At 41.9% G+C, this 23,985-nt stretch overlaps 1 protein-coding gene across 1 annotated transcript in view; it reads left to right on the forward strand.

The window, feature by feature from the left end:
* Positions 1-683: 683 nt before the first annotated feature.
* The window catches only part of LOC129700817 (artemin), a 106,249-nt gene continuing 82,947 nt past the window's right edge, over positions 684-23,985 (forward strand). Inside the window, exon 1 of the mRNA XM_055641541.1 lies at positions 684-1,561. Within this exon, the coding sequence (XP_055497516.1) occupies positions 1,462-1,561 (100 nt within the window). The 5' untranslated portion in view covers positions 684-1,461. The remainder of the gene's footprint in view (positions 1,562-23,985) is intronic.

Genomic DNA, 23,985 nt, shown 5'->3' on the forward strand with positions numbered 1-23,985 from the left:
ACGTGGATGGGCGGGAGTGGAGCCCGGTGGAGGCGAGCTGAGTCACCAACTCCCAGTTTAATCCAACTTCACCTCCCTGTCTACTCCGACCCCCTCCCAATAAGATCTTAGTTCTCATTCACTATAATGATTTCCCAGCCAATGGATGCTATCGGGGAAGGGCTGAGCTGTTGGTGATCAGTGTCTATGGCTGTTTAGGGCTCGGTCCATCTCAGCGATTCCCACTGATCCCACCAATTAACTATATTTTATTTATTAAAAAAAAATAAAAAATCTCTCTCCTTGAGCTTGTGCGGAGTGTATACTGGGCTCCACGAGTTCCCTTATTTGTACTCGTGTTAGGAATTCACCTTAGCAGGAATCCATAAAGGTCACGAAATCGTGTTTGCCAAAACGGAGTTAAATTGACTTTTTGAAACACTAAAGTATAAAAATAAATAAAAGTATTTATTGTTCAATATGCCATGTTTGTGTAGTTTGCATCTTTCTTATTTCGTATTCCTCGCCAGTGATAGAAAGCAGTTTTGTCCAATGAGTATAAATGTTTCTTCAACAATCCCTTAAATATTGTTGAGCACTGAAGTGACATTAAGTGGCCGAATGCCACATGAGATATGCATTTCAATTTCGTCAAGGCACAACTAGGGTTTTTTTTTTGGGGGGGGGGGGGGATGGGTTACAAACTCTGTCCCGCAAGCGTATGCTAGTAGTAACATCAGAGATTAACTTAAACTAAAACAGAAAAGCAAAATCTGAAGCTGAAACCTAAGCTGTCTGTGGCTAGGGTACATTATTTTTTTCCACTGAAGCGCGCATTCACTCCGACATCATCCTTCCACACGGACTCGCACTCTCTCGCACTCAAAATCATTCACGTACATGCAGCATTGGCACACACACACACACACACACACACACATACACTTGCATGGACTATTTTAAAAACTGTTTGGATTCGGAGCATTTGTTTCCACTGAATCGTACACGTCTGCCCGCGGCAGGAGAACGGCAAAGGCTCGTCGACCGACCACATAGACTCTGTGCAGTCCACCTTGAAAAGAAGGGTCGGCGGTCCTCGGGCTATTCGGGGTGTCTCAGCTTCTCAGGGTAAACCCTCTTTGGGGAAATCCCTTCGCCTATTTTTTTTTTTTGAGCGCCTCCGTCACTGGTCTGTGGGTGTTTTTATTTTCTTGAGATCGAGGACCGGGGACGGATGTGTTCTTTGGGTTAAAGACAGAACCGGGAGGCTCGCTCCAGGAAGTGGCTGCAAGAAGACTTTTGGAAAGGAGTCCCAACAGCATGGTGCAGAGCAGAGGGTGGCGCTTTCACAGAAACACCAAGCCCAAACTGAGCATCGAATCTATCTCCCGAGAGCAGCCCCAGGAGATTTCTCACCCTTGCCGCTGCGACCAGAGTCAGGAAATGTCCGATTAACTGGGGATTTAAACAGACAGCAACACGATGAGCTACAAGGTTGGACGAGTTCTTCCAGCGCGCAGAAGGAGCGCTTGTCTCCGGCCCTGGGTGCAAGGAAGCCGGGTTGGGAGGCGGCCAGCAAGCGGTGAGTTGAACAATCCAACGGCTATCAATTATTGTTTATATAATACATAAGAACACGAAATTGACTCACGTACTTACTTACGTATTAACCCGCAGACATATGATTAATGGGCAGTTGGTTTGAACGAATACGTGCAGAGCTCAAAGTCTCACTCTTTCCTAATGTGACCATTAATTCTTTCCATATCCCCACGGATGGAATTGGTGATCGGGGGATTCCTGGCATGCTGTGGTCAGTAGTGGGCGACAAAGTGTCACTGTCACTCGCTTTAAGGTTACGCAACTCAAACACAAACCAATGTCATGTTATTTGGAACATCGTTCTTGTAAAATATGGTGCCCTTCAGTTTTCGCTGGATGCCATTAGTTTGAGAGCGGGGTATTTCTAAAGAGTCCCGCACCCTTTCTATGTAGCTTTTAGTATCTAAAAGTGACATTTTAATGCAATATTTGGTCAAGGTCGGATAACTCCAGGGGGCAGCGCTCTTCTTTTGTTAGAATAACATGGATGGCAGAAGGTATTCGCCGTGTCAAATGGTCAACATGTTTTGTCCATCTGTCTTAGCGGTTGGCGACCTGACTATGTGAGCTAGCGGTAGTCACTTGCGGCGGTCAATGTTAATCCGGTCTCTTCAACTCGTGTCCCCTCGAGCAATTAAACAATTAACATTGGGCACTGGCAAATAATTTAATTGTGAATCCTTTAGACTTGGGATCGGACCCCCAGTGTGAACGGAGGCTGCTGCCTTGCTGGTTGGGTGCTGGGATTGACTGTTTATTTTTCCATATGTGAAATGCCATTAGCTCGTAGTTGCTAAAGGGGCGAACGATGCGTAGAGAAGGGCTTTCATGAGTGAAAGAGTGCATGTTATATACATCGTGGTGAATGAGATGCTCCATTTGTTCTGAAGATCATTGTTCCGGTTACATTCACAAGCAAATGTAAATATAATTTCTGACCCATATGGAGACAGATATGCTGCAATAACGTACGCGTCGAGTAAAGAACTTTGTGCGGGAGTTTTTGGTACATACAGTGAGACTGAAATGTACCTCGTGGAGCCGTTACATTTCCAAATTAACAGACGAAGTAGAAATACGAGAGCGCAAGATCAAATACCAGCAATATATCTGTAGGTAATAAACAGGAGCAATCGCCGTTATAATTCCACCGATACTGCCTGACTTGACGAGTATTCGAGTATTTCTAGCATGTTCTCTGTTCCCCTCCCCTTCCCCACGTTTCCAACACGCGCAGTATCTTCCTCCTATGGTCGATAATGGTTCAGAATACAACAGACAATACACAATAGGTGCAGGAGTATACCATTCAGCCCTTCGAACCAGCACCGGCATTCACTGTGATCATGGCACATCATCCACAATCAAATACCCCGTTCCTGCCTTCTCCCCATATCCCTTGACTCCCTTACCTTTAAAAGAGCCCTATCTAACTCTCTCTTGAAAGCATCCAGAGAATCGGCCTCCACTGCCTTCTGAGGCAGAAAATTCCGCAGATTCACAACTGTCCGGGAGATTCCACAGATTCACAACTCTCTGGAACAGACAGAGGCAAAATGCTGAAGTAACTCAGCGGGTCAGGCAGCATCTCTGGAGAAAAGGAGTAGGTGACGTTTCGGGTCGAGACGTCACCTATTCCTTTTCTCCACATATGCTGCCTAACCCACTGAGTTAGGCATTTCGTGTCTATTTTCGGTGTAAACCAGCGTCTGGATGCAATGTATCAATTTCCTCAGTCCCCGATGTAAAACTGGCAGAAATATATTGCTAATTTTAACTCAGAGGATATGCACGGTAAAATAATCGATTAAAGCTTTTTTTTTTAAACACGCTATCTCTAAAAGTACATGCATATTAGGTTCTGAACAATTTAGCTCCAATTATATGTTGACAAGGACTGGACTGCGCTCAACGCTTGAGCTGAACGTGCAATCGATCATTGTACAGGGCATTATTCCCTCTGTAGGCGCATGAATGGGACGCGCAGTCCCGCCAGTTAAGACATTTCAATTCTGACATAAAGCATGGCTGCAATGCTGTTTATACAACACGTGTTGGGTGTAAAGATTCAATGTTAGCAGGAAGTGTTCCTCGCATTCCATTGTGCCAATAGTGCATTAAACGTTTCGTTTGGAATGAAACATGAAAATAGTTGAACAATAGAATTGTTCGTCAAAACATACAAAGATAGCAATGTGGAAAATGTCAAACATTGTTATAATCAATCCATAGAATGTACAAATCTTTTACACGTTCCTTCTGAGGTAATAGCCATATGGTCCTTTGTTTCACCGAATATATCTACATTTGAACATGCCTCTACTGAGTTCGCATTCACTGAATTTCATGTCAGTCTGGTTCATGTTGAAAAACATTTAAATGTTCAGTAACTGATTAAGGTCTGAAGAAGGGTCTCGACCCAAAACGTCACCCAATTCTTTTCTCCAGAGATGCTGCCTGTTCCACTGAGTTACTCCAGCATAGAAACATAGAAAATAGGTGCAGGGGTAGGCCATTCGGCCCTTCGAGACTGCACCGCCATTCAATATGATCATGGCTGATCATCCAACTCAGCATCTTCGGTGTCAACCAGCATCTGCAGTTCCTTCCTACACATTAAGTAACTGATTTATTTGTACATGTATTGTGATCATGTCTCCGTTTCCCATCCCTGTACATTGCGATGAAGTCAGAACTTTAAAAAATATGTTTCAGCCGTCCTCGTTAATTTTCCTCGAACCAGCATAACTCACTCATACATATCTCCAAGGATGACAATTCCCATTCTCTCACTTTTGGACACTATCATATAAAACGACACCGTCCTTCGGTTGAAGTCATTGATCAAACATTGCAGGCCTTTACTCCATCCATAATCTTTGAGTGTACCCCACTATTCCAACTCCTCATATTTTATGTTTGAAAATAAATAACATTCTGTGATATTTCTGAATACAGAGTTTATTGTTTTGAGGGGAACACGGCAATTTGTCAAACCAAGGCAACCAGTCGCATTCTTAATAGAGTCAAACAGCGTGGAAACAGACTCATCGGCTCAACTTCGTCTAAGGGGAACTCATTTATTTGTTAGACAAAGATCATTGTTTGTAACTAGTACCAACAACTATCAGAAACCAAAATCTTGTCTTGGGCAGGTGTGATTTTTGCAGACTCCCAAGATAAATGGCTCGGATGGACTTTTGTTCATTCACTGGAGGTGTAAACATCTCTGCGAATAAAAATATATATTTCTGAATATTACTCATATGTCATTTGCTGGACTGTTTGCGATATTCTTAATTGCAAAAGCCACAATGTTGAGCACACATATTCAATTAGTAAGATATTTTTTATCTCTTCAACATTTGAGTTGGAGGCCCAATATGGATCCTTCTGTACTTTAAGTAGGTGAAATCAACGGCGTTGTCTGCCTGAAATACCCAGTCTCCAGTGCTGGAACCCAATGCCTAAGGTCAGACAAGTGATATTCTGTCAGTACAGGGTCGGGGGGGTAGAAAAGTCACTGCATTGTTCACATTTGCACCACTTTACTGTTCGACGGGTGGATCGAGTGAGATAGTTTTTTGTTTATAGAGGGGTTGCAACGAAACGTTGGGCCATCCGAACCAGAACCGTGAGCTGAAAAGTTTTCGGGGTTTAAGGTCATTTACTACGAGCCAGGAATAACGACAAGAAAAAAGTCGAGGAGAACATTTCAAAAATGTTCTTGTGTATGTGAAGTAATGAAATATCTAGTAATGGTTCCCAAATATTTAAAACAAACGCGTTAAACAATTCCCTGAAATTAAAGTGCCAGCCAGGGGGAAACTGGTGACATGGACCAGAGTGCACAACTAAACAAGGCCAATTTGGCATCTGCCTCTGCTGTAACACTCTCGCAATAAAGGGCACGGATCGCGCTGCAGGCATCGTAATCATTGGTGTTAAAACATTGTTCATAAAGAAGTAAAAAACACGCATCTATTTCAAGCCGGAGTGTTCCTCTGATCCGGTGCCAGCAGTTTGCAGGACTCTGGTTCACTTGCCCAGTCGGAGACTCCATTTACCTGCAATTATCATAATCATAATCATAATCTATCAGCCGAGTATGTTTTGCGAATTTCCTGGAATTTGTTTTGCCATATGGTCAGAACAATAGACCCCGTTTTCACGCCGCCGACCGCCGGCGACGCTCGAACATCCTCTCGGGGTCCCATCATTTCCCAGCAAAGGTCGATTTCCCAGTGGATCGCCACAGATAAACCAATCGCGGATGCTGGTGATCCGGAATGAAAGCCGAAGAGGCAGAATGTGCCTGGCATGTCGGGCAGCGTCGGTGGTGAGAATACCGGAGGGTTGCCGTTTCAGGTGACTGGCCCTTCATCATGCTATATTGTTGATGCCTCTTCCTCAAGAGTCCAGAGTGTTTCATTGTCAAATGTCCCAAACAGAACAATGAAATTCTTACTTGCAGCAGCACAACACGATATGCAAGCATAGTAGTCTGTAGACAATATAACAAACGGAAATATGTTCAGTATACATATTTGTATATTTATATATTTGTATATATAATATTACATATTACATATATTTGTATATATAATATTACATATTTGTATACATATTTGTATACAGACACACATCGCACAAATATATATTTCTGTATACGTGTACATAAATACACACAGATAAAACAACTAAACAAACAACCAATAATAGTGCAAAAAGACAAAACCAATGCCCCCAAATCTATGTAGTTCAGAGCTTATTTGGAAGTTGTAGTATTTGATAGCCTGATGGCTGTTGGGAAGAAACTGTTCCTGAAACTGGATGTTACAGTTTTCCTCACATGTATCCACATAATACAGCATCTGCCATGCATCTGCCACCTCACCCAACCTATCCAAGTCACCAAGCAGCCTCATGGGATCCTCATCGCAACAATCGTTAATATATATAGTAAATAACTGGGGTCCTAGCACAGAACTGTATTGCACCCCACTAGTCACTGCCTGCTCTTCTGAAAAGGACCCGTTAATGAAGAGCAGGCAGTGACTAGTGGGGTGCAGTACTTTGGGTTCTACTGAAACATTCACTGTTTGCCTTGTTATGGATGCTGACAGCTGACTGATTGTCATAGACCTGCTGACTGTACATCATATTCCACGTGAGTAGCTAACAATTCAATTACACTGAATTTTCCACTCCTTTCTTTTCCTCCCTCTCTCCCCATGCCTCACCTATATTCACACCTATTTCTTCCCTCCCCTTTCCCTTCCACCAATATTCTCTCCTCTAGCTTCACAATTTGCAAATCTTCACATTTTTTTGTATCCCACCTTTTGTCTTTTCATCTCTGGCATTTGGCCAACCATCTGCCTTTCAAAACACCTGCATCCACCTATTATTTTCCATTTTTTGTCCTGCCCTAACTCTCTTCCAACTTTCTCTTCTCTCCCCACCACAATCAGTTCGAAGAAAGGAGGTTGATTAGCAGAGGGGTGGACAAGGACTAGAAGTGAAAAGGAGACAAACGCGTGTGAGATAAGGAGATAAATAGGTGATATTTTGATGGGATCTTTCTTCACAGTTATCCCATTGGATTGTAAACTACTCAAAGTGGAATATGTAGTGTTCATAGGAGCAATATTTGGCCTTTCGGCCCATCGAGTCTGTTCCACTATTCAATCATGGCTGATATATTTGGCTTATGTTTCGTGTTGCGATCTGAAACATCATCTATCCCTGTTCTGCAGAAATGCTGCCTGACCTGCTGAGTTACTCCAGCACTGTCTTTATTTTACAGAATTCTATTGTCCGTTTACTTCATAGTGACAGATCCTGCAGTGGTTGTTATTGAGTTTCAGTGGCAGCTTCAGTGTGCCTCTATTGCTGAATTGGGCATTTTGAACCAGACTGGTTTGAACCAGAACCTGGTCCTACCATGGCACTATTTTCTGCAGCCGGCACCTTTGCTGTGAAAGGGATGTGTGGAGATCGGGCTCAGGTGCAACTCAACACCCTTGAGCTATCTGCATGGTTTACTGTTACTTAATGTGAAAGTGCATATTACCAACACTGTCTACTCTGCAGGACCAAGCTTAGCCAGCCTAGAAAAATTAATGGCCACAAGGTTTATATAAAAAAAGGAAAATTGAAGAATCTCTGCAAAGGGTTTGGGAGGGAGTGGAGAAAATGCGCTGTAAATGAGCCATTGGCAACTTCACAACTAGCTCGTGTTTAGGAGAGGGAACAGTGAACAGGTTGGAAGGATGTAGAGATGCAATAGTCAGTGGCGACCAACTGAGGAATAAGTGATAATGAGATGGTAAAATAACATGTGGTTCTTTAAACATCTAAAATGTTTTTTTTTTAAATGATTTTTGAAAGTTGGTTAGTCTATAACCAACAGTCTGAGTCTTTTGTGCAGAATTTCATTGTTCTTTTGAGACCTATACTTTACGTAGATACTAATCACATCTCTGTTGTACACCATGGTCAAAACAGTGCCATGGTATTAGCAAATAAACAGAAAGGGCATCATCTGAAAGGGGAAGCATTACAGTAAATCAACAAATCTCCCCTCTCTCCCTCACAATAAATATCATCTAACCCACTAAATAATTGTTCTCAAGAATATGTTTATATAATATTTATAGTTGTTCAATGATAATTCTGCTTACGTTTGTTAAAGGCAGAACCACAGAGATGGGCAGAGGAAAGCATTCTGTATTGTGTAAATAGTGCATTCAGAAAGTATTCAGACCCCTTCAATTTTTCCACATTTTGTTACGTTACAGTCTTATTCAAAAATTGATTAAATTCATTTTTATTATCATCAGTCTACACACATAATACCCCAGAATGAAGAAGCAAAAACAGATGTTTAGAAAGTAATAAAAAATAAATAACTGAAATATCACATTTACATAAGTATTCAGACCCTTTGCTATGACACTCAAAATTGAGCTTAGGTTCATCCTTTTCCCACTGATTATCCTTGAGATGTTTCTACAACTTGATTGGAGTTCACCAGTGGTAAATTAAATTGATTGGAGATGATTTGGAAAAACACACACCTGTCTATATAAGGTCCCACAGTTGATAGTGCATGTCAGAGGAAATACCAAGCCATGAAGATGAAATAAAAAATTGAAGTCTGTGAAGATAGGGTTTCGTGACACAGATCTGGGAAAGGGTATAAAACAATTTCTGCAGGATTGCAGGTCCAAACAAAAATTATGTCATTTTACAGAAGAACTTCAGGACATTGTGGTGCCCGGCCACACTGAAATTAGAGGGATGGAAGTTGCATGCAACAGAAAATATGGGGATCCCAGAAACAACTATATCTGAGTCAGGCCTTTATGGTAGAGTAGCCAGATAGCGCTCCTCTGTAAAAGGGGATATGTTGCCAAAATGTGGTCATCAGTACTGATGAAACCAGATTGGTAGGTCAACCATCATCTGGAGGAGTCATCACGGTGAAGCATGGTGGTGACATGCTGTGGGGAAGTATTGGGGAAGTCCAGGTTGAACAGCTCAACTATTGCTCAAGTTTTTTTTACATCTTCACTTGGTTGTACAGCAACTTCAACATTGTTGTGCAGAAAAATTAGAGAGATGAAGTTGCATGCAACAAAAATGGACAAGAATGTATATGTTGCCTGTTTGTGACTTAAAGTTTTATTCCCCAAAATGTTGCATTTGACATGCTTAGCTCAAGGACTTCATAGAATTGCCAAGCACAGACATAGCTTGTTTCCAAATGTCAATCGCCTAGTTTCCAATGTCAAGAAAATCTTCCTCAAAGCACCGTCATGTGTGCAGTTGTTCAAGGAAATGGCACCCGAGATTCCGCTAACACCTCAGCCCGTTTTGACTAGGTGGGGTACAAGGCTCTCTGCTGTATTTTACTATGCTGCAAATTTTGAAAAGATAAAAGAAACCATCAACTGTTTTGAAGAACAAGAATCTGCTAGTCAGGATCGTCAGTGAAATCATGCAGAAAAAGTCCCTCCACCGCAATCTTGTGTTTATTGCTTCCAATTTTGCAAACTTCCCACAAACTATCACTTCCTTTGAGAAACGTGGCGAAACATTAGTGAATAACTTGCAGGTTTTCAACAAAATAACTGACGATATTCGTAAAGTTCTTGGCGATGTAGGTAAAGACATACAAGGAAAATATGAGAGAGTGATTTTAGCTAACAAAGATCTTGAAGAAATACAAAACACAGCTAAAGTTCTCAAAGGTCATTATAATGCACAAGATATCTAAATGAATAGAGTCTGTAGCTTGTTTCGGGTATGCACCAGTGACCTCAGCTGGGGTAGAATGATTATTTCCACAATAAAGCATATTCTGTCCGACAGATGGCATATTTTAACCAGATAATTTGAAAAAAATGTTAGTAATTATGTGCAACCAAGCTACTTTGGTCATTTAATGTAGTATACTTTTAAATTATTATTTTTAACCATATTGTAGCAAATTGAGGAATGCAGTTGAACAGAGGGATCTAGGAATAACTGTGCATAGTTCCCTGAAGGTGGAATCTCATGTAGATAGAGTGGTAAAGAAAGGTTTTTGGGTGCTGGCCTTTATAAATCAGAGCATTGAGTATAGAAGTTGGGATGTAATGTTAAAATTGTACAAGGCATTGGTGAGGCCAATTCTGGAGTATGGTGTACAATTTTGGTTGCCAAATTATCGGAAAGATGTCAACAAAATAGATAGAGTACAGAGGAGATTTACTAGAATGTTGCCTGTGTTTCAGCACCTAAGTTAAAGAGAAAGGTTGAACAAGTTAGGTCTTTATTCTTTGGAGTGCAGAAGGTTAAGGGGGGGACTTGATAGAGGTATTTAAAATTATGAGAGGGATAGAGTTGACGTGGATAAGCTTTTTCCATTGCGAGTAGGGAAGATTCAAACAAGAGGACATGATTTGAGAATTAAGGGACAAAAGTTTTGGGGTAACATGAGGGGGAATTTCTTTACTCAGAGAGTGGTAGCTGTGTGGAATGAGCTTCCAGTGGAAGTGGTGGAGGCAGGTTCGATTTTATCATTTAAAAATAAATTGGACAGGTATATGGATGGGAAAGGAATGGAGGTTTATGGTCTGAGTGCAAGTAGATGGGACTAGGTGAGAGTAAATGTTCGGCATGGACTAGAAGGGCTGAGATGGCCTGTTTCCGTGCTGTAATTGTTATATGATTACATGGTTACATATTTTGGTGGTGGAAATAAATGTCCTTTTATGCCCTTTTTTGTCAATAAATGCTTTTTGGTGCCTTTTTCAGTAATTTTTGCCTGCCTATTTCACAGTTTTTTAGTGCCTAAACATCCTGGCTCCACTTAAGACTCTTGGTTCTTGATTCCCCTACTTTGGATAAAAGACTGTGCATTTACCCAATTTATTCCCCTCAAGATCTTATACACCTCTATAAGATTACAACTGGAATAAAGGGAAACATACTTCAGGTGATACAATCTGGTGCAGTGTCCTGTGAAATGTTCTGAAAGGTTGCCGTCTGTCAATATCACAGATGTAAAACACTCCAGGATACCTTTAAAAGGAATGGGTATATTGTATAAACCTGGACAACATTTAGCCTTCATGAAACACCATGAGTTGAATTGGTGATGTGTTTTATTGTTAATTGTCAGTGATTGCAGGTTAATGAAACAAAACTAGCAACCTCAGTTCATAAAACAATTATATAGGAAGGAACTGCAGATGTTGGTTTACACCGAAGATAGATACAAAATGCTGGAGTAACTCAGCGGGTCAGGTAGCATCTCCGGAGAGAAGGAATGGGGAATGTTTTGAATAGACATCCTTCTTCCGACTTCACTCTGAAGTAGGGTCTTGATCCAAAACGTCACCCATTCCTTCTCATAACGCAATTAATTGCCTGTGAAGGTATTTGGAGCCATCTTGAGAATATAAAAGTACTAAATAAATGTCATTCAAATGTTAATTCGAGGAGGCCAACTTATCAAAATGGCAGTACTTCTGAATTGATCATGAATATCCTTGGATTCTTTCTTGCTCTGCTGTGATGAAAATGTGTGTGGATGGGACTTCACTTGGTCTCCAGCACCAATGGTGTCAGTGGGAATTGCTGGCCATTGTGAGTGACTTGTGGTATTTTATCTTCAAAGAGCCTTTTATGGGCTTGAAAGGGTTCAGTTTCAACTGTAAGTTTATGGCCTGCCTGCAAAAAATCAATTTATTTTCATCACAGGAATAATTGGAGGTGTATATTCCAGGTCTTAAAATTTCTTAAAGGTATACTTGATATAGACACAAGCAGATTATTTGACCATAAATCAGTATTATAGGAAACTGATTTAAAATTAACAAGCTTAAACCTGGAGGCTAAAGATTTAAACAAAACCAGGTGTTTCCAAGGGAAAATGAATAAGAGGACATGACTTCAGAATTAAGGGACAGAAGTTTAGGGGTAATATGAGGGGGAACTTCTTTACTCAGAGACTGGTAGCGGTGTGGAATGAGCTTCCAGTGGAAGTGGTGGAGGCAGGTTCATTGGTATCATTTAAAAATAAATTGGATAGGCATATGGATGAGAAGGGAATGGGGGGTTATGGTATGAGTGCAGGCAGGTGGGACTAAGGGAAAAAAAGTTGTTCGGCACAGACTTGTAGGGCCGAGATGGCCTGTTTCCGTGCTGTAATTGTTATATGTTATATGTTATAATAATAGTTAAATGAATTAACTCCTAAACTGGAGCTGTATAAATCAGATTGAAAATATAGCAAGAAATTCCAATTATATATATATAGTTCTCTGATCACATAGTCTGCAGGATGCAAAATATCCTATGCTGTTCAGCAGATACTTTCTTACTTAATGATGGATGAACAAAAAGTCGAACGTTGCAGATGTAGAAAATCTAAATCAAAATAGAAAAGATTAAATGCATTCAGCAGTTCAAGGAGCAAGTTACACAATCTGAGTATTGTTGTTTCCTGAGAATTTGCAGGGATTATTATATATCAATTTAAAAGATAATATAGGGAACAAACCCAAAAGAAATAGAATAGCCTGTGAAGTACTTAAATCAAGAACAACCAATTTGGTATTGGTTTATCATTATCACATGTACTGAGATACCTTGAAAACCTTGATTCACGTGCTAATCTACCATGAGTACAATCAAGCTATACACAAATAAAAGCAGCAGTCCAAAGAAAAAACTAACCAGAATGCAGTATATTGTGCTGCAGCGTTTCAGTGTTACAGCTACAGGGAGTATGCAGATTAAAAAAAAGAAAAAATGCAAGGTCTGCAATAAGGTTGGTTGAGAAATCAGGACTACACCCATTGCTTATGAGAAGTCTGTTCAGTACTCTAATAACAATGGGGAAGAAGTTGTTTCTTAATCTGGTGGTATGTGCTTTGAAGTCTTTGTATCTCTTCTCGACAGAAGAGGGGAGGAGGGGGAATGACCAAAAGTGATTCTTGATTATGTTGCATTAAGTGTGGATTGAGTCTCTGGGGGAGAGGTTGGATTGTGTGATGGCCTGGGCTATATCCACAATGCTGTACACTTTTTTGTGGTCTTGGGCACAATTGCGAAACCAAGCGGTGTGACCAGCTATTATCAGGCAACTGAACCATCCTACCAACAACTAGAGAGCAGACCTGAATTACTATCTATCTCATTGAAGACCCTCGGACTACTTTTGATTGGAGTTTATTAGCTTTATCTTGCACTTATCGTTATTTATGTTAGTCCCTTTACACTGTGGTAGGCTCGATTGTAATCATGTATTGTCTTTCCGTTGACTGGTTAGCGCGACAAATACATTTCACATAAGTGATATTAAATTCAACTCAAACTGCATACTGATAGATAAACACAAAAATCTGGAGTAACTCAGCGGGACATGCAGCATCTCTGGAGAGAAGGAATGGGTGAAGTTTCAGGTTGAGACCCTTCTTCAGACAGAAGAAGGATCTTGACCTGCAACATCACCCATTCATATGTCCAGAAGTGCTGCCTGTCACCCTGAGTTACTCCGGCATTTTGTGTCTATCTTGGGTGTAAACCAGCATCTGCAGTTCCTTCTTACACATTTCGTCTGCATACCAATAGGATGCTTTCTACAGTGTTCAGATGGAAAAGTGGTGTTAACATGAGCAGCTTTGTTGATGTGAAGGGAAGGTTGTTAGCAGCCAGGAACAATCATGAATAATAAAGCCTATCGATATTGTGGCGGACAATACCATTAACAATTTGAGAAATATAATGGATTTAATATGGTTTTCAGAGACGTCATGGTGCTTCATTGAGCATCAAGAGACAGATCCAGGAAAAGATAGGAAACTAGAGTTGAAAGGTCATTTCCCAAGTAGAAGATCCAGTTCTGACCCACTTGTATCCATTGTCTATAAAAAAAGGTTTGAATACATGCTCAATAATGTACAAGGGATACAATGTGGAAGGTATAGGCAATTGTTTAAACAATCAAAGAGGTTGCAAAAGAAGATTGATAAGAGGCTAAACATTACAGAATGAGTTCAAGTTTCTCAGTTTCCCTCTTCACAGATGCTGTCTAACCAGCTGAGTATTTACTGCATTTTCCATTATAGAGTGATACGGTGTGGAAACAGGCCCTTCAGCCCAACTTGCCCACACCGGCCATCATGTCCCAGCTACACTAGTCCCACCTTGGTCCATATCCCTCCAAACCTGCCCAGACATGTACCTGTCTAACTGTTTCTTAAACATTGGGATAGTCCCAGCGTCAACTACCCCATCTGGTAGCTTGTTACATACACCCACCACCCTGTGTATGAAAAGGTACCCCTCAGATTCCTATTAAATCTTTTCCCCTTCACCTTGAACCTATGTCCTCTGGTCCTAGATTCCCCTACTCTGGGCAAGACATTGTGTATCTACCCAATCTATTCCTCTCATGATTTTGTACATCTCTATAACATCACCCCTCATCCTCCTGCGCTCTATGGAATAGAGACCCAGCCTACTCAACCTCTCCCTATAGCTCACACCCTCTCGTCCTGGCAACATCCTCGTAAATCTTTTCTAAACCCTTTCAAGCTTGACAATATCTTTCCTTTAACATGGTGCCCAAAACTGAACACAATATTCCAAATGTGGTCTCACCCACGTCTTTTACAACTGCAACATGATCTCCCAACTTCTATACTCTATACACTGACTGATGAAGGCCAATGTGCTAAAAGCCTTTTTGCCCACCTTATCTATATGCGACTCGACCTTCAAGGAACCATGCACCTGTACTCCTAAATCCCTCTGGTCTACAACACTCCCCTGAGGCCTACCATTTACTGTGTAGGTCCTGGCCTTGTTAGACGTCCCAAAATGCAACACCTCACACTTCTCTGTATTAAATTCCATCAACCACTTCTCCGCCCACCTGGCCAATCGATCCAGATCCTGCTGCAATCGTTCACAACCATCTTCACTATCTGCAAAACCACTAACTTTTGTATAATCAGCAAACTTGCTAATCTTGCCCTGTATGTTCTCATCCAAATCATTGATGTAGATGACAAACAGTAACGGGCCCAGCACCGAACCCTGTGGCACACCACTAGTCACAGGCATCCAGTCCGAGAAGCAGCCTTCCACCATCACCCTCTGCTTCCTTCCATGGAGCCACTTTGCTATCCATTCAGCTCTCTCCTTGGATCCCATGCGATCTAATCTTCCAGAGCAGCCTACCATGCAGAACCTTGTTGAATGTCTTACTGAAATCCATGTACACAACATCCACAGCTTTGCCCTCATCGACCTTTTTGGTCACGTCTTCAAAAAACTCAATCAGATTTGTGGGACAAGACTTCCCACATACAAAACCATACTGACTATCTCTAATCAGCCCTTACCCATCCAAATGCCTGGATATCCTATCCCTCAGAATACTCTCAAGTCACTTTCTAACTACAGATGTTAAGCTCACCGGCCTATAGTTCCCAGCATTTTCCCTGCAGTCCTTCTTGAAAAGAGGCACAACATTTGCCACCCTCCAGTCTTCTGGCACCTCTCCGGTATTTAAGGACAACTGGTAAATTTCAACCAGGGCCACCACAATTTCCTCTCTGTTTTCCCACAATGTCCTCGGATATATCAGATCAGGCCCTGGAGATTTGTCTACCTTAATACACGACAATACCTTCCGTACTTCATCAATGATAAAACTGACTGCTCTTAAGACATTTCCATTGACTGCCCTTTGTTCCTCCGTCCTACTGTCTTTCTCTTCGGTAAATTCAGAGGAGAAATACTGATTTAGGACCTTGCCCATCTCCTGGGGCTCCATCTGGGATTTTCAACATCTGCAGTTTATTTCATTTTTGTCAAGTGTAAGAATTTTCATAAAAGTTAATAACGGCAATTCTAGAATTACGGATAGATTCAGGGACAGTTGAAGATAAATCATCTTGAGGTGCCAGTACTAGCAGGTCTGCCTCCTCCATTTTGCTCCCTTGATCCTGTAAGTTATTTTCTTTCACGCACTATCCATCTCCCTTTTTGCGTCCACTGTCATCTGTGATAGTGCATTCCAGACTCCAACCACTCAATGAATAATCTTTTTCCACATGTCTCTTTGGTTCTTTTGTCAATCACCTTCATTTTATGTCCGCTAGCTCTTGATCCCTTTGCCAATGGGATGGTTTCCAAATCAGTCTATACCTGCTGTTATTATAAATATTCCTGTCAGAGCCAGTCACAATTTCACTCTGATCCACTCTGCCTACCATAACCATTGCACTGGTTCTCTCACACTACCACCCCCAATATACCCCAGTAATCCACTGCTTATCTAACTACAGGTTGAAGTTTAGTTTTACCATTGCCACATGTACTGACGGACAATGAAACACTTTGCTTTATATGCTATCCAACAGATCAGCTGATACTATACATAAATACAATCAAGGCAAATTCAAGGAAAATAAATAGAGTAAAGGGGAAGATACAGAGTGCCGAATATAGTTCCATAGACAAAGTCTTATGTCGGCAATGGGATAGAGATGAATTGGACAGTACTAAAGCTATGGAATGACCGCTCAGAAGCCTGATATCAGAGGGGAAGAAGCTATTCCTTAGTAGTGCATGCTTTCAAGCTTCTTTAACTGATGCCGAATGGGAGCAGAAAACAGAAACAATGATTGGGATGGGATAATGGGCCAGTCCCACTTAGGTGATTTTTCAGCAGACTGCCGGCGACTGTCAAGTTATGCCCCTGTCCCACTTAGGAAACCTGAACGAAAACCTCTGGAGACTTTGTGCCCCACCCAAGGTTTCCGTGCGGTTCCCGGAGGATTTTGTCAGTCTCCCTACCTCTTCCACTACCTGCAACCTCCGGCAACCACCTGCAACCTCCGGGAACCGCACGGAAACCTTGGGTGGGGCGCAAAGTCTCCAGAGGTTTCCGTTCAGGTTTCCTAAGTGGGACAGGGGCATTACCGGCGGTCTCCTGAAAAACTGGGAACTGGAATGGCGACTGCCAGAGTGCAGCACACACACAAACACATCGCAAAGGCGGGGGCCAGGGCAAGCGGGGGTGCGCTGTCTGAAATTCACATGGTACAAAGCCAAGATGATATTGACACACACCGCGATGATCAGAAAGGTTGGCGCTGTAATTAAGATGGCTAGCACACTGTACAGTAAATCCGGGGAAGAAGGGGGGAGAAGGAGTGGAGACAACTTTTAAGAAGCCAAACAACTTTTAATAAGCCAGAGATACACAGCTGTGAATTTCTGCAGACATTTAACATTGGTTCTCATTGGTTCTGAAAACTCCTGCTTACATTTTTTTGCTCCAATGAGCCAATGAAAATGATCGGTCAGCAAAGGCGATGAACTAAAACTACCTACGACTACCTCGATTACCCATAACTACATAGCGACCCCACTACAACTGCAACTACGACCACAGGATTATCCATTTTCTCCATGGCGACCAATTTCTGGTTGCAGGCCATTTTTCAACATGTTGAAAAATTTTCGGCGACCATACTAAGGCCGCAACTAGTTCCCAGAATGCGGGAACTCCTCACGACCATGAAGGAGACTCACCAGAGACCACCAGCGAACATATGGCAACCATGTGGCGAGCGCAGTCTCCTGCACTCGCCTAAAAAGTCGCCTAAGTGGGACATGCCCATAAGTCTTTAATTATGTTGGCTGCTTTTCTGAGACTGTGTGAAATGTAGATGGGGTCAATAGTGGGAAGTCTTGGCCATGTGATGGACTGGTCTATATCTGCAACTCTGTCATTTCTTGTGGGTTTGGGCAGAGTTGCTCCAAACCCGAACTGAAGCAACACAACAGAATGTTTTCTATGGTTCATTTGTAGAAGTTTGTAAGAGTCATTGGAGACTTGCCGAATGTCTTCAGTCTCCAATGGAAGCAGAGGCATTGATGTGGCTTCTTCACTGTCACATCAATGTGGTTGGTCCACGATAGGTTATTGGTAACATTCATGCCAAGGAACTTGAAACTCAACCATTTCCACTTCTGCATCATTGATGCTGTTTGGGACATATGTTCCAACACACTTCAAAAAGTCAATAACTAGGTCCTTCATGTTGCTGACATGAGGGAGAGGATATTGTACTAACACCATGTTACTATCTCCTTCCATGATCTGACCCACCACAGTGGTGTCATCTGCAAACTTGTAGATAGAGGTGAATTTGACTGTACAGTCATGAGTGTATAGGAATTATATTCAGGGATTGAGAACGCATCCTTGTTGAGAATTATTGTGGAGGAGGTATTGTCATTTATCCTTTCTGATCGTGGCCTATGTGTCAAATAATCAAGGATTCAGTGGTAGAGGGGCTGCCGATTCCTAGGTCCAGGTGTTTGGAGACAAGTTTGGATGTGTTTATGATGCTGAAGGCAGAGCTGGAGGAGTCTAACGTAGGAGTCCTTGGTGTCTAAGTGTTCCAGAGATGAGTTTAAGGTCAAAGAGATGGCATCTGCTGTGGACCTGTTGGTAATGTAAGCAAACAGCAGCGGATCAAAGCTGGCCGGGAGATTGTAGTTAATGTGTGCCATCACCAGCCCCTTTAAGCCCTCAGACGCTCTTTCCTTGCAAATCCAGTAGAGGAAAGGCTAACTAGGTTTGGTGTGTCTATTCTATAATGGACAATGCCTTGTGCCTCACACTCTCTACAATTAACTCAGAGTGCCCTTTGGATAAACTTGGTGTGGGTTTCCTGAACAATGCTGCTTTACGGTATTTTGCCTGGGTAGAAGAATATGTAACATAATAAATTCAATATTGTATGTTAAAGGGAATAGAACGTAAAAGCCAATGGAGAACAATGAACCTAAATAAAGCCCTCATAATTTTGTTAGAAAATTATAGTACTATTAAAATTATAGTACCATATGAAAGACTTTATGGAAAATGTTGAATGATGAATTTTTATTGAACTGAGTATGAGAAAATAAAATCTTGTAAACAGGCTCATGAAAAGGTCATTTAGCATTCTACAAGCAAGATGAATAATATATTATGGGTCTAATTTAATTACTGCTTTCCCTGTCATGGTGAAAAAAACAAGTTTGAAACTATTGAGATCTTGCGTTTGATTCTGCTTTTCAGCTATAAAGATAATATTTCACAATACAATAAAAATGATGAGGAAGAAGGAAGAGAGCAGTTTACCATTCCGGATTTTAATATTCCCAAAATAATCAAATGGATTCTGGAACTCAGGATTACCAAAAAAGGAAACATAGGCTTGATGCTTCTCTTTAGCATGAGAAGCAAATCCTCCTAGGTCACTTTTCAGCTCTTGTTAGTGGCTGGTAACAGAAGTGGGAGATGAAGTTGTGCTTGTATTCTTAACTACCTCTGGCAGAGAATGATAAGAATTGCACCCATTTAGAAGGGGATATTATTACATTTCTTATGACCTTTATAAAATATTAAAAAAATAAACCAATGATAGAGTTAATATGTTTTTCTTAGATTAGAATTAGATTAGAAAAATTGCTTTGGTTTATTGCAGGCTTGATTACATACTTGTGAAGGTGGATGAAGAAGGGACTCAACCCGAAATGTCATCCATTCCTCTCCAGAGATGCTGCCTGTCCCGCTGAGTTACTCCAGCTTTTGTGTCTATCTTCGGTTTAAACCAGCATCTGCATTTCCTTCTTACACAGGGTGGATGAAGAGTTTGTTCCTGGGCTTCTGAGTTCCACTGGCATCAGGCCCAAGGTGACTTGTCTTCTGCTCTGATCTACCCTGTCTTTCTGATGATAATGAGCTTATCATGCTGTGGTTCCCTTTAATTCCTGTCATAAATATTTGCTAGTCAGTCAAACAACCAACATCATCTTTTATCAAATGTAGAAATGTAAATTTTGTTCAAATTTTGTATTGCGCATTAAATATTACTTAAACATTGAGAACCAATTCCTGTTGATTTTAGAGATATTTCCAAACCACATAAAACATTCTCCAACTAATTTTTGAATGTCCCCTGCACATGGGCGGAAATCCCAGGGAGGGGGGGTGGGGTATGGGGGGCGTGTGTCCCCCCCCATGTTTTGAGAGGTGGGGGACAATCCCCCCCATGTTATCTCTTCCCTGCTTCTTCACCCGCGGTCAGGCAGACAAACTGCTGCTTCGAGACGATCGAGGCTCTCGATGTTGAAGCCCCCGCCGGGCGATGGTAGATCCCGCGGCCGATTTTAAACCGTGCTGAGCGATGTTAGGCCCCGCGAATAGGCCGATTCAAGCCCCATTCGGGGCGGAAGAACCTGCTGTTGTTGCTGGGGCTCCCGAAAATCGGTCACCAACGAGGGACTTGCGAGTTCCCGATGAAACCGTCCACAGGGCCCGCGGCCAAAGCCTCCGAAATCAAGTCACAGCCGCAACACCACCACAGCCTCCGAAATCAGCCAGCTCTGTGATGGTAAGCCCACAGGCTCAGCGACCGGAGCCCTCAAGGTCGATTCTAGTTGGAGGCCACCAGCTCCTAGATGTTAGTCCTCAGCGCATATATATATATTTTAATTTACACCACTTTTGGCCTTATTTCACTGTCTCTCAAATCTTCCCCAGGCCCCAGGATTGTCATAGTAAGATGCGTGTAAGATGTGTGTGTGTGTGTGTGGGGTGGAGGTGGGGAGGAGATAAAATTGTTAGTTGTCATGCACACTTGTCATTGGGCCACCAGGGAATTGTCCCTCCCCATGTTTTTAAAGCGATTTCCGCCCATGCCCCCTGCTGCCTCACAGTGCCTGCCATGCATTCAGGTTTATTCCAAGTCTTTGTTTTTTTCGTGGAGTTTGCATGTTTATCCACTGTGTGGGTCTCCTCTAGGTGTTCTGGATTCCTCCCTCGTCCCAAGGACATGCAGGTTGGTTGGTTAATCGGCCACTCAAAATTTCCCCTGGTGTAACCATATAACAATTACAGCACGGAAACAGGCCATCTCGACCCTTCTAGTCCGTGCCGAACACATAATCTCCCCTAGTCCCATATACCTGCGCTCAGATCATAACCCTCCATTCCCTTCCCATCCATATAACTATCCAATTTATTTTTAAATTATAAAAATGAACCAGCCTCCACCACCTTCACTGGAAGCTCATTCCACACCGCTACCACTCTCTGAGTAAAGAAGTTCCCCCTCATGTTACCCCTAAACTTCTGTCCCTTAATTCTCAAGTCATGTCCCCTTTTGTGTGTAAGTGAGTGGTAGAATTTGGTTGTTGAGAATGTGAGGAGAACAAAATGGTCTTAATGTAGGATTGGTGTACATGGACACTTGATGGTCAGTGTGCTCTGAAGGGCCGGTTTCCCCATTGCATCTCTCTGGAACTCTATAATAAAAACCTTTCGTGATTGTGCAAGAAAACAAATAAGAAATGGCAACAGAATAATATTGTATTACAAGTTATATGGACAACATTTTATCATGTTGTAATATAGAGATGAGGTGTGTTGTCTGCATATTACAGCACAATAACATTACTGCACATTAGGTTGATCCATGGGATGACTTTTGCTTAGTTCATCATTCAAAAATAATATATAAAGTCTGTAATAATAGTTGGGAAGTTAAAAGTAATTCTCTCCTTGAGAAATGTGGGTGCTTGGGTTGAGACAACTTGCTAAAAAGAAGGCTCACCAGCTGCTGCTCAATGGGAATAAAGAACAGGCATTAAGTGTTGGCCTTGTTCACCTCGACAGGTCATTGCACGAGTTAATCAAAAGCCTGCAATTTGTTACTTTTCTATGGAACCTTTACTTTTTGTTAATTATCACACAGTTAATTATCATTATAGTTCAGATGTAATATCTTTTCCAAACAAAATGCTTCTCAATATGACTGATAATGGGGAAAAAAGCTTGTAAGTGAAGGCCTATAAACCTATGATATTACAGTTTCAGTTATCGTTTAGTTTTTAGAAACCATAGAAAAACAGGAAATGCCCTTCTCATATATGACTGATCAGTATGGGGGTACCTGCCTTCTCTCCATACCCCCTGATCCCCTTAGCCACAAAAAAAGCTTGTAAGTGAAGGCCTATAAACCTATGATGTTACAGTTTCAGATAGTTTAGTTTATTGTCGTGTGTACTGAGGTCCAGTGAAAAGCTTTGGTACTGAGGTCCAGTGAAAAGCTTTGGTACATGTGACACAAACTCAACTGTAACTGTAATTATAACATCATAGGTTTATACACCTTCACTTTTATAAGCTTTTTTTAAAATGAAAAGCAGAATATCTCTATGATCAGAAATAAAATTGAACTGAGATTGGGCAGTTCCTGGAATGGTTCTCTACATTGCGATGGCATCATAAGCATAATGTACCTTGATTTAATCCAAACAGCTTGCATGATGTATGCACCCAACATTCCTTCTTCAGAGCATGATGTGAACATTCGGGCCTGGAACTAATTCTCACACATTTTTATTTTGATGAAAGTTACAGCTGTAGTTGGAGGTCGCTGTTCCTAGCATTGTCCCACATAGCGTTGACACTGACATTTGTCCCTTCTGATGTAGAATTGCCCAACTGTTACCTCATGGTTCATTGGTGTGGTGGGGGGCGAAAGTCTCCTGACACTTGATTGAAGCGGAGGCAAGCCTCCGTAACTCACTGCATTAACTTAGAACACAATTATTTCTTCACAAGTGGATAGTTTTTAAGGATAGTTTAGTAGAGCACTGGAAAGGAATACATTCCATCACATTCTCATGAACACCAGGAAGGTGAATGACAATCGATAATGGGTGATTGTTTCTTTAAGGATTAATAATGATAAAGCCACAACATTCTTCAAATAGTACTATGAAATTTCTATTGCTCATATAGGGACACTACTCAAGCAGGTAGGAAAGGTTTCCCTTTAATGCTTTATGCAAAGAAGGATATTCCCTCAGCAGAGCATTCATGCTTCGGTTTATATTAAATATCTGGACCCCAGATTGGCATTTGAACACTTATTTATTGATTCGTTATGGGGCTGTCCCACTTAGGCGATTTATCAGGCGATTGTCAATTTGCCGGCAGTCGCCCGAAAAACCGGCGACTCGAACGGCGACTGTCAGAGTGGAACACACACACACACACACATCACTTCCTTCACCAGCCCGTTATGCAGGTGGGTAACAGGGCAAGCGGTGGGAGCGCTGTGTGAGCCAATGTGATACAGACACACACCATGATGAACAGGAAGGTTGGCGCTGTAATTAAGATGGTGAAAGCACAGTGTAAGGGAAGGATCACGTAAGTCCTTTAAAAGAGGGGTGAGAAGGGGGGGAGAAGGAGTGGAGACAACTTTTAAGAAGCCAGAGATACACGGCTGTGAAGCTCGGCGGACATTAACATTACCGGTCGGTTATCCTTGGTTCCGAAAACTACTGCTTACGTTTTTTCCCCCAATGAGCCAATGAAATTCATCGGTTAGCACCGGCTACATCCTACGAGAACCTTTGACCTCCTGGCAACCCACTAGGACCACCTGGTGACACACCTACGGCACGAGAATACTCGCTGCTCTCCATTGCGGCTTCACTCTGGTCACCGCTAATTTTTCAACATGTTGAAAATTTTGCGGGGACCAGTTAAGAGGCCACGACTAGTTCCCTGAATGCAGGAACTCCTCACGACCAAGAAGGCGACTCCCCGGCAACCACCCGCGAACATGTGGCGACCATATGGCGACCGCATAGTCTCCTACAGTCGCCTAAAACGTTGCCTAATTGGGACAGGCCCATTACACATTGCCATTTGTATGTTAATTCTTGTGCTTATATATCAAAGCTATCTGATAGCAGGATTCATCAAAGTACCAGCCTGTGCATTATCCCTTAAGTTTCCTTTACCAATACTCAGTT

The sequence above is a fragment of the Leucoraja erinacea genome, chromosome 10 (assembly GCF_028641065.1).
Source record: "Leucoraja erinacea ecotype New England chromosome 10, Leri_hhj_1, whole genome shotgun sequence".
Classification (NCBI taxonomy): Eukaryota; Metazoa; Chordata; class Chondrichthyes; order Rajiformes; family Rajidae; genus Leucoraja; species Leucoraja erinaceus.